At 41.5% G+C, this 11,981-nt stretch overlaps 1 protein-coding gene across 1 annotated transcript; it reads right to left on the bottom strand.

Annotated features, from left to right (window-relative positions):
* Positions 1–544: 544 nt before the first annotated feature.
* On the bottom strand, positions 545–11,821 carry SKA2 (spindle and kinetochore associated complex subunit 2). Its single transcript, XM_068655793.1, has 7 exons — positions 11,657–11,821; positions 5,510–5,599; positions 4,575–4,751; positions 3,246–3,332; positions 2,174–2,213; positions 1,648–1,780; positions 545–1,026 (listed from the first exon to the last, which is right to left on the bottom strand). The coding sequence occupies exons 1-7, from the start codon at positions 11,804–11,806 to the stop codon at positions 900–902; spliced, it is 804 nt and encodes a 267-aa protein (XP_068511894.1). The 5' UTR covers positions 11,807–11,821; the 3' UTR covers positions 545–899.
* Between the last annotated feature and the right edge of the window lie 160 nt (positions 11,822–11,981).

The following is an 11,981-nucleotide window of genomic DNA, read 5'->3' as shown; positions in this document are numbered from 1 at the left end:
GCCCAACACAGACCCTGCTCCTCTTCACAACAAGCTCCAAACAGACTGACCAGGGCACCAACAAATTGAGAAAGGAGCATTCCCCTTCCTGTAGGCACCAATTTAAATTTCTCTTCTTTGCTGGCCATCATTTCACAAAATCTACAGGATTTCATTAAACTTCGATATCCTCCTTTCTCAAATGAGATTGAAATAATAACAAAAAAAAACAACAACAACAAAACAACCTGTGAGGGTGGTCAAACACTGCAAGATGGTGCCAGAGGTGCTGCAGTTTTCATCCTCAGAGTTTTTCAAACCAGGACTGGCCCCAGCACTGAGCAACCGGCTGCAGCTGGCCCTGCCTTGATGTGAGCAGGGCGTTGGACCAGACCAGCTCCAGACCTCAGCTATTCTGCAAGGCTGCAGTTTTACTGGACTGTAAAAAGCCAGTTCACATCAAAGGAAAATGAAAGGGGTCAGGGGCCAGGTTCAGGGGTTAGGGCAGGGCTCAGGGTCAGGAGTCATTTAAACAGAAGCGTAATAAATCTATGGCCCCGTCTCCTTGACTTTCATCATTTATTCAGGAGTATAAGTACAATTAAGTGGCTTGGGTTATTTGCCTTAAAAACAGGAATGTCAGGAATGTAAGCAAGAATATGGAAACGTCACATGGTTAACAACACTGTTCAAAAATGCATCGTCTAAATCCTATAAATACCCGAGATCAAATACCAACCTCAACATTTTTTCATTCTGCCATTTTTAAGTACTAGAAATAGAATTTCTATATGGATACACGAACAACTTTCCAACAGTGTTTTTGTACCTCGGACAACAAAGAAATACTTGCTTTTTAATAATTCAGGAGCTATGACGAAGATGCTTGTGTGTCAAATGAGAACGGACCGAACGTTTGTTTATGCAACTAATTTAACATTTCCTTGTCTGTCAAGTTCCACAATAGCAAGTTCTTTTAAGATTCGTATTCTTGAGTCAGTGGCTTTCATATTCATCTTGTTCATCTGCGAAACACTCAGTGCAGCACTGTAAGGCAAGAGCAAACTGTTTAGCAAAACAGGGTATCAAACAGCAGGTCTGTCAGAAAACGGCTAAAAAGCCCATATTGTTTAAAGAATGATTTTTAAGAAGTGTTCCATAATTCTCATACTATTGAGATTGTCATCAACTTTACTGTGCTGCGTTAATCTAAGAACAATCGCTTCCTAACCCAGCTTCGGGATTAAAGAGACAGAATTTCCGAGCTTAAAACTTCCTCATTTTTGCCATCACCTTCAAGAGATCTGCAGCACTAATCCCAGGAAGGGGTCAGGGCTTGTGGGAGAGATAAGGGGTGGTGGTGGTGGAGTTCAGGGTCAGTGTTTACCATTAGGATTTTGAAAAAAACAGACTGTTTCTGAAGAACCTGACATTCGGTATTGTAAATTATCCAATTATAAATGCCACTTTTCTACGAAGAAATTTAGGCTGTTTTGTATGATGGCCTAACGCTTTGGGATATATACCTAACCAGGAAGGCCATCAGGGAGCAAAATTAAATGCAAAGTCAGAGCAGCAAATGGTTAACTAGCTGTTTGTTTCATTTGAAAATGGTGAATTTCTTTACAACTTACAAAATTCTTAGTAATGAGTGGCTGTAAGTCTCACCTGTTCTTATTTACAATGAAGTGGTTAAATAGCTCCCTGTACAAGTTGTTCACATCTGCTAGTTTAACAGAGCTTCTGATACTCCTTGGTACGGACACAAGCATTTCCTCAGTTAATGGTTTGAATTTTGACTCTAAAAAAATTAAAATAGAAGGTATTTGTTTTTTCAGAAATCAGGCCAAAGACAAGACAGTACTTTAACTTCTTTTTTAAGAAAACACTGAAATAGGTCTACATGGTCTGACTGAGAGATTTGCCCCTGTTGTACTAGGGGTAAAGTTATTTGAAGGCATAACTGCCATTTCAGAAAGTACAACAGCTTAAGTTATTAATTGCTGAATTCTGGGTAATAACTTGATATGTTTAAATAGCAGAGAACTATTGGAGTTCAATATTAGAGATGGAAGTCTTAGGAGAGATTAGTATTAATCCCAAAGGTTACTTACTGGGGCTAGGTGTAGGGGGTGGGGAGAATCAGACTTAAGGGTCAAGCAAAAAAACAGTGGAAAATTCTTCCTGCACTTACCTTCAACTGAGCTGGGAACTACAGATCCTGAACAAAATGGCTAAAAATAAACAAGAGATAATGTTAGGATTTCTTGGAGTTCAGTTTAGAAAGCAGGTTCTGCAAGTTCATTTCTGTATTAGCAATTACATTTTACCATTGGATAACCAAGGATCTTGCAACCACTGCAGTAAACAGCAGAATCTGAGGCATTAAACAAATCCTGGTTTCAAATAAAATAAGTTTGAAGATAGGAACAAGATTCATATGCAAGTCAGATGAACTTCTTCAGCTTTCTCCTTTGCATTCCAGTACCGATGTAGTTAAAAGCACTGCACAAGCAGCAAAGGAAAAAAATGGCTTTCCTATTCTCAGGCAACCTTCAGAGGCTGACAGTCCTGACAAGCAAAAGGTAGCTAAACCCAGATTTCCTCAGCCAGAAAATAAATACAGTACTGACAAAAAATCCCAGGGCCTTTGTGGCAGCTTTCCATTCCTTCTGCCTTTCAGAGAACTTGTAGAATATCTTCAAAACACACTCACTGACAACATAGGAAACAATACCAATTAAACTGGCCTCAGCAGCAGTGGGATATGGCTACATTTTGCACTGGGGCTGTTTATACCAGCTATATCTTAAGTGCTTTAGAATAATGGAAAGACAAAAACAGAGCATTTATCAAGACCATTATACTCTATTCACTTTGTTTACTATTTTGCTTTTATTATGAGACCCAGACCAAACCTTTGCAGATAACTATACTAAGAGTCTGTGCCTCAAGAAGCTCTGGGAGAATATCCAACTTTTTAACAAGTATTCATTTAGATTTATGTTCTATCACATTACAGTTAGAATACACTTAAACTATTGCTGGTCATATTCCAAACTTTATTTAAGATTTCCCAGGAAATTAAATCATCAACTTAATCAGTACACAGTAAAACTGGAAAGATTTGTGAGGAACTTCAGCTCACTTCTGAAAAACTCCATTCAATTGAGAGATATTAAGGTACAGAAACAGCCCTTCTGACTTGAGTTGAGCTACTCAGGATTAATGGTTTCTGGAATACTGACACTCTGTGGCCTAATTACCTCTTCCACTAGCGATTCCATTTCTTTAACAGTTTGACAGGTTAACTGCTGTGCTGCAGTCTGTTCTTCTTCTGACAGAGGTGAGCGCTAGAAAATAAAAAGATACCAAGAACTCTGATACTTCCAGTTCCTAGGGTGATGATATTTACAAATGAACTCAGTGTTTGTGTAGTTGTTTTCACATGCAAACTAACAGTAAATTCCTACTTTGCATTAAATGAAAGCAAGTTGACAAGCTTAGTATTTCTGAAAACCCAATCACAATGTTCCTTTAACACTGTAGTATAAATGGCTCAATGAAAATAAAATGAATTATTTCATATAAAGAAGTATTTCACTTGAAGAGTTAAGTTTCTCCATAACATTTTAATCAATTTTTTTTTTTAGGAAATAGTCAAGTACAACATTAGCTAAAAAGTCTAAATGTAACTCTAGAAACACAACAGTCTTCCACTGTAACAAAATCCTATATGTAAATTATTCTTGGCATCGCATCCTTGGAACACAGAGAGAGAAAATATTTTTTCTTCCTGTGACATAATAATTACTGTCTTTTAAATCATTATACGGTACGTTTTCTCTATAGAGACTTACCACTACCTTGTCTAGATCTGTTGACAGATTAAACACAATGTCAGGGCACTGTCATCAGAACGCTGATGGGAGAGCTCAGATCCAGGAGAATGCTTTAGTCACACCAATCCTATCTCTGCCTCTACATTATCAGTTAACATTTTTCATCTAAATCACCTTATTTGTAGGGGGACAAAAGCAATGCTTTCACAACCTTTTCAAAATTGTAATGCAGCAATGTCTGAAGACCACTTACAAAAATGCTGGGGGGAGTTCAGAGGCATTATCATACTGAGAGGAAACATTTCTTTGTGCTAACTATATTGTCACCCATACACTACAGTGTATTTTTAGCTTACGCATTTTAGACAGTGAAAAAAACATTTGTCACTTAAAAGCTTTTCAAAAATTGTTTTCTCTTTCTGATTTCTTTAAGGTAACTACTTTTAAAAAGAAGTCGTCGTAGGACTGGGACACAGCTGTGAAACTATTCAAACGTCATACTATCCACTTATAGCATAGCTTTAATTCAGACTAAATACCACTAGTTTAACTGATGAGTGATAAATCAGGTTAGTGATTTACAAAAATAGCTTCGATCTTGCAAACATTTCTTCTGGTAAACTGTTTTCTTATTTTCTACAAGCCTATACATTTAAGAGTTTCCAGTGAAACCACTCACAGCTACGCAGAGGTTACACAAATGCATGGGCATTTACAGGCGTGAGAGCCAAGTTACTGAAATGAGACTGCTACCTGAAGATCAGCGTGCTGCTGTAGTGTCTGAACCATCTTCATTGTGTTCTCTAGGGCAGCACGGATGCCGTTCATGGATTCCTTCTGCTCTAAGGAAACTTTTTCCAGCTGCATACATAATGTTTTATAACGAGATTTCACCACCGAGAGTTCTTCTAAGAGAGTAACTGGGTTTTCCTATGTGGAAATTAAAGGTACATTTAAACTGTTCAAGAAGAAAAAATTTATGCTGCCACATAAGATTTAAAAGCATAGGAGTCAGAAAAACAAGAATATAACGTGAAACAACCCTTTACAATGACAAGTGCAGCTGAGAGTATCTTTCACCCATACATTTAGTTTTTCATGTGCACAAACAATAGGTGGTGTTTATAAACCAGTACAACTCTGTGGTTCCATAATAAATACATTACTATGTTTGTGAATTTTAATAGCTTTTCTGATTTGGAATAAATTAGGGACTTCTAAATAAAAAAAAGATTATTTTTCCACTATGTCACAATACACATGGAGGCAAGGACTTATTTATGAAGGCTTCTACATACTGCCATTTATTGTTTTAATCTTTCTCTCATCCATTCCCAGCTCTGTATTTAGTCACTGCTGACTAGCAAGTGTATCTTTGGTCTCCCAGTGAGGACAAGTTATAGCCAAGATAAGATACTCTCTGTGAAAATTAGGTGTTAACACTTCTCATTTCTCAGAGTGAAACATGGGAGAACTTCACTATACCAAGAATTTAGGGTTTTCTGACAGTTTCTGCACTAAATTCATATTATGTCAGTTATCCTGGTGTATGATGCAAGAAAGACATTATAATAAAAAAACATCAAATAAAAGAACATTCACGTTTCCATATTAAAGAATAAAACCTATTTATTACCAACTTCACGCAGAATGCAATAAAAGTTATTAATTTAATTTGAAAATACTACCTCTGCTGACAGATTATCAGGAAGACTTTTCATTATTTCAAACTCCAGTCTGTGTTGAATATAATCCAGATCAGATTCTGCCTTCTGGAACTAAAATATTTAGGATTAGCCACATTATATTTAAAAAGAAATGCAGACAAACCCCAACCATTTGCCTTTCCTGTATTTCAGGAAAGCAGAAGACAGATGCCTCCTCTGCTCCTCCAATCTATTCCATTAGAGGATGGTTGCCAATTACGCTGACACTCATCTAGCCTGAAAAGTATAAAGCAATAAACTTTGAGACTTCTAATCCTGTAATTTTATAAGTTAAAACCCGTCATCTAAAGAGCTATACAGTATCCAGGTAATAAAAAGCAACGCAGTAGGAAACCACTTTGCAGAATTACTTCGATACCTTACATGTAAGCTCTCAGCCGCAGACATTACCCCATTTGCCATACCCGGTACAAACGTAAGTCTGGACACGAGCATTTTCCCCTCATGTGCCATTTAAGCAAGCGTATACACACACTTCTACTGATCGTAGCCTCTTTATATTTATCTAACCTAAATTAGACCATATTTGCTTTATATCTTTCCGCTACTCCCATGTTCCTACAGCTCCCCAAACGCATGACAGCGTTCCCACCCATTCCAGCATTACGTGCCCTTTCAGTGCCAAACCTCTCAAGTTTGTAAGCAGTACTCCAAAGAGCGAAGTTACAGCAAGACACAAGAACAGTGCATCTTTTCTCAACAGATCTTCACATGTTGCAGAAGATGTTTGGTTTTTTCCCCAACATTAATATACATTCCATCAATTTATAAAGCTTTCCCTTGGCTAGTTACTTTTCAAACATTACGAATTCTCCTAGCTAAACCATAATACTCGTCTGTTTATCCAGCAGAAACTATGAGTAAGTGTTGAAGAGCAAAGTGTATCAGAGATTTTGTTATTAATTATACGAGGAATGAATTCTCTCAGATTATTATAGTAACCATTACACATTTTATTGTTCCCCAGTAAGCCAGAGCAGATAATAAATAGATAATAGATAATAAAATTGATGACATCACATTTATTTCCTCAGGATAAATAACCCACCAGAGAGTTATCTAATTGCCCTGTAAAACAGTCTGCTGATAGCATTATTACTTAATTAATTTTAGCCTGCGATTTTAATACCTATTAAGGACTTCTCCTCTAAAGAAAGGCAGTTTTCCCAGTTCACAAAAAGAAACCAAGAAAAACTCATTATTTTCTCAATGTAATCATTTGGCAATTTTACAGTCATGGAGGAGACTCTGATGAAAGCAAGTTCAAGATACTTACAACATAGCTCACAGTAGCTTTCACTAATTATGCTGAGCTTAGCAATGAAGTAATCATTACGACTTTTAGGATCAAAATAAGGCTGTTTGTTAACTGCACCCCCAAAGTATTAACTAGAAGCGCTTACGGCTAAAGCCACAAACTTCAGTGTGCTTTGGAGGTAGCCTTTAGTAACCACTCATGATAAAACAGGAAGGATAAAGCTTGTTAATACACTACATTTTTTTTAAGGAGTTCACGAGAGACTTTTCCTAAGGGATCAACTATTCCTGTGCTCCTCCATTAGCAAATATTTTTTGTTTTTCACTTCTAGGGACAGGCATGCCAGAACAATCGTTTTCTGCTTTTCTCCACCTCTTTCCTCTGACTGCTAACTCTTGGGAATACAGACAACGAATATGGGTGGCTTTTAAAATTATTCCAAGAGCGGAGCTTCATGGATATTTCAACACTGATAATTTGAGATTTCCAGGATAACAATGAGCCATTAACACTACGCTGCTACTGTGATTCAGGACCAAAAAAAAGTATTATTTTATAACTATTTATTTCTTGCTGTATCTCAGGAAACATGCACCTGCAAGAATCTCACCTTAGTGTTATAGGTCAGGACCATTTGTATGAATTCTCTACAACAGTCACACAGAAAATGCACTTTATGTGATGTACAGTTGTAATTTACTCATAGGCTTAGTGGAAAGCGTTAGAAACTGTGAGGCAACTCTCAAGCCATTGCTGCATGCTCTGCTTTCAGATGCTTTGACAATACTATTGCACTGCTAGCTGTAAAGTACAGTAGTGCAATAAAGTCAGAGCATTCGTTAGCAGCAAGAATTCGAAACAAGTAATCAATACATTCAAAATACGTATTGGAAAAAATATGTCAGCAGTTTCTGTGGGTCAGACGTTTGGTAAGGCAACATTCACCCAGTCCTAATACAGACATGCAAGGACCTTCACATTTCTAGACATTATTATTGGTCGTAATCACTGTCATTCCACTAACCAGAAGAGGAAAAAAAAAAAACAAAAAACACCCAACAAAATGCTCAACAGATCCATCAGAAATTCATTTTTGCACTATTTGGTGCTCTTTTAACTAGCAACTGCATTTCAAAGTTTATGTCTTTTTACGTTTGTCTCATAGCAAGTGGAAATGGTAAACCTCTATCAGACAGATGCTCTTAAACTGTGTTACAGAGAACATTTTATGGACACACGAGTTTATTCGGTCACTTTAAACTGCACGTGAACACACCCTCATTTCCAAACACCGTGGATATAAATTATCACTGGGGTTACCTCGTGCCTGTTAGAGGACCATGAACTGGGGGTGTACTTCATGCATCTCCATAAAGCTGTTTCTCTTTTTTATAAAACCAGTAACTTCATATACAAAGGCTGAGGACTGGGCGGGTCTGACAGCATTACTGTTCTTAATAAGAAAACGCAAGGAACAGAGGAACGGGGAGGAGAGAGATGGCTGATGCACTCAGAACAACCTGAGCTAACTTAGGACATTACCGCAGAAAACCCTGCAGGCTGTAAGAATCCTACACAGTGTTCCTTCCTCTTTGCAGGGCACTTACTTCGAAGGACACACACACAGAGTTGATGGGATTTGTCATTAAATACTGTTGCATGAAGAACGGCCGAAAACACGACAGACACCAGTATGTTCAGATCATGCTCCCCTTTATTACCCGAACAGCCTGACTTTTATAGCAAACTTAACAGGGGCAGATAGTGTCTCACACAAGATTATTGGCCAAAAGCATTCAGACAAACAACTGCAAGAAAACAACCCCACCTGCAAGAAAACAACCCCTTTGTTATTAGCAGTCACGTAAATCCCATCCTTGAAACCAGCTGCTGGCAACAATATTTTTCTAAATTCCTCAATTGGGTGATGTGGGAACACTGTCATGGGAACTCCTCATAGTCATCCTGGTAGCTTGGTTTGCTCAGCTGCAGCAAGCCATGGGATCTTTGCTGTTTCAAAAATCCCTCAACAAAATACCACTTAACATTTATCCTTGGCAAACAACTAGGAGACAGTGAGTAAAATAAAAATAAAAAAGTTTACAATCTCACTTTGAAGTTGTTTTTCAAAGCACCTTTGGTCTCAGACATAACAGCGACTTAGGACTCGCGGCTCCGTAACCCGGTGAGTAACGCCGATAGCATCGCTGGCCAATGCCCTTTTAACATTGCACTGCTTTGTGTACGATCACTAGTAGTACAACATAAAAAGGGCACTGGACAGACACCGCTCAGAGAAACGAGGAAGTCCATTGCAACAGAAATACAGTCACAGGAATTAACTAAGTCGCTCTGACTGAAGCACTCTCACAGCATCTGCCCCTTTATCCATTTGGTATCAAGTTTTACTAAAGGAATGTCCACCAAACTCAAGTTTCTTCCGCTGCACACCACTGAAGTGCATACTGGAAAGCATTGCTAACGAGCCAGCTTTACAATCTGTCTCCTAATGAAGCTCGTCTTATAGATGTTGTGGGTCATTCAACACTTCTTATTACTGTACTTTGAGCACTACCCTCAGAGAACTGAAGACTACCTGGCATTTTCATTCACATCGTTTTTAAGCTCCTACACAAGAGTTTATGCCTGGTTCCATGAGCCTAAAATGAAACTTTTCAGGAAATGCATGTCAAAACCTCTGGGGGAAATACAAGTGTTCTGGGGAGAGATCCAGCCAGGGACGCCACCTTCTGCAGGAAGGACTTAACAGAAGACTCGAACAGAAAAATGTCAGGCTAAGGGGTACATTTAAAAATCAGTTGGGTTTCAAATGGATTCTCCAGATGGTTTTGGATAATCAGGACAGGGGGAAAGACCAAGCCAGAATCTCCAAACCTCTGGAAGTTTGTATGAGCCATCTGTGCAGATAATTGACCCCACTGAGGTCTCCACACGTCAGTGCAAGATGCTTTTGGTGTACTTGTAACGTAGATCGTCAGACAGTGACACATCACCATCTCCTTCCACTGCCATAGATAAACACCCCCATTAACTTTAAGGGCAACTAATCAAAATACCTCTTTAATTATTTACATGTCCTAAAGTGATGAATTAGTAGTCCAACTTTAAAAGCACAGCTTTCACTAAAACAGTGAAATAAACCATAACACTCTGAAAAACAAACAAACGACCAGAACAAAACCAAAACCTACTACAATAACAACAAACACACAGCTAGCCTGGGTGTTTCTAAGCAGAATTACACAGAAAGAAAAAAAAAAGTTACAAGGAAAAATGAAATTACTCAAACTGGGCTTTAAAACAACAACAACTAACAAAAGACACAGGGAGCTGAAGCACACACTGTGGGCAGGGCTGAGGTTTTGAATCTGCCACTGGAACAACTTCAGAGCTCTGACAGGAGTGCAGCATGTCACTGAAATCAAACACTGCACGTGTTTGGTATGATTACCACAGGTCTGTAACTACAGAAGAACAAAAATAACCTCAAAAGTATGGGTACTTCACAATAAAATTGTGGTTTGAAAGTGCAATTAAACTGAGGACTAGGTAAGGGTTTGAATCCTCTGCTGACAATGCTCAGCCCCTTCTTTCTTTTCAGGCCACCCTCACTTAGCTGCTGCTGATGCTTTCGGGGATGTGCTACACTGGCACTGGAGAAAAGTGACTGAAGAACATTAAAAAGTAAACTAAAAGTTTAAAGTGAGCAGTTGGCAGCACTGTGTATCAGTGAGAGCCTTGCACACAGCAGGTTAAGGGATGGCGTTGATGTGCAATGTTCCCCATCGCGTTCTTCATTTTCCTAGATTTTTTTTTCCTCCCCTTTAGTGGTGTGTGTACTGATAAACCCTTTTTTATTTTATTTTTTATTCTTAAATTAAAACCAAGGTTGCCAGAAGGCAGGAAAACAAAACGAAAACAAAAACAAACAAACAAAAAAACAACCACATAAGTAGAAATTAGACCGTCCCTGCAGCGAATAATGTCTTTTCCCACATCTCCTGCCGAGGCCCTTTCTGGTTTGACAATTACCGCACCTAACAGCCCATTGAAACCACACAACTTTGACATTTTTGGAATTCCAACGATTCCTGGAAGTCCCAAAAAACAACAAAAAAAACAAAAATCACCACAAAGGAGCACCGGGTTTTGGAGAATTACCTCACGCGCGGACTGAGGCCCCGCAATTCAGCAACATCGCGGAGTCCCCCGGGGCTCCAGAGCCGCCAGGGCCCCTCGCAGCCCCCCGGGCAGCCCGGTGCTGAGGGCGGGCGGCCCGGCAATGCCGGTCCCGGCCGGGCGAGGCGCTGCGGGCGGCTCCTTCCCCCCCCCCCCCCTCGCTCCCTTCCCCCGGTGCCGGTCCCGCTCCCGGCCGGGCCCCGCGGCCTCCCCTCAGCCCCTCAGCGCTGGGCGGGAAACCTCCACTCCCCCCCCCCCCCCCCAGTTATGGAATGGCCCATCCCAACCCGCCCCCCCCCCCGCGGGGACAATGGGCCAGCCCAGGTGTGAGTCGTGTGTGTGTCCCCCCCCCCCCCCGCTTCCTTTCTCCTTTCCTTTCCCCCCCCGCGCTGTGAGGAATGGACTCGCCCAGCAGCGCGCCGCTCCACGCCCCCCCTCCCTCCGCGCGCGTGGCCGGGGGGGGGGCAGCGGAATGGAACGGTCCGACCCGGCCCAACCCAACCCGGCCGCTACGAGGACCGCGCCCCCCCCCCTCCCCCCCCTCTCCCACCTCACAAACCGAGGCCCGCGGCCCCCTTCTCCCCCTCAGGAGGCAGCTCCGGGGCTCGGCCGCCGCCCCCCGGCCCCGCCGCCGCCCGCCCCGGCCTCACCATGGTCTCGAGCCTGGCGAGCGCCGTCTCCATGTTGAATAGTTGACATTCCTCAGGCGGCGGCGGAGGAGATGCCCGCCCCCCGCGCCGCGGGCCGCGGAGAGACGGGGGTTGCCATTGGGCAGCTGTCAGTCGGAGCCGGCCTCCCATTGGTTGGGCGCTGAGGGAGGGTTGTCGCTATTGGGCGGGAGGGGATGTAAACCCTGGCGGAGGTACGGGGGTGCTGATTGGGCGCCGCGGGGAGCGGCGGGCGGGGATTGGTTCGCGGAGGGAGCGCCGCGAGAAGGAGGGGGGGTGGAGTGGGGGCGGGCGGGGATTGGCTGGC

Source organism: Anas acuta, chromosome 19, assembly GCF_963932015.1.
Source record: "Anas acuta chromosome 19, bAnaAcu1.1, whole genome shotgun sequence".
NCBI classification, from domain to species: domain Eukaryota; kingdom Metazoa; phylum Chordata; class Aves; order Anseriformes; family Anatidae; genus Anas; species Anas acuta.
Note: the sequence above shows the minus strand (reverse complement) of the source record. Positions and strands in the feature narration are given on the sequence as shown.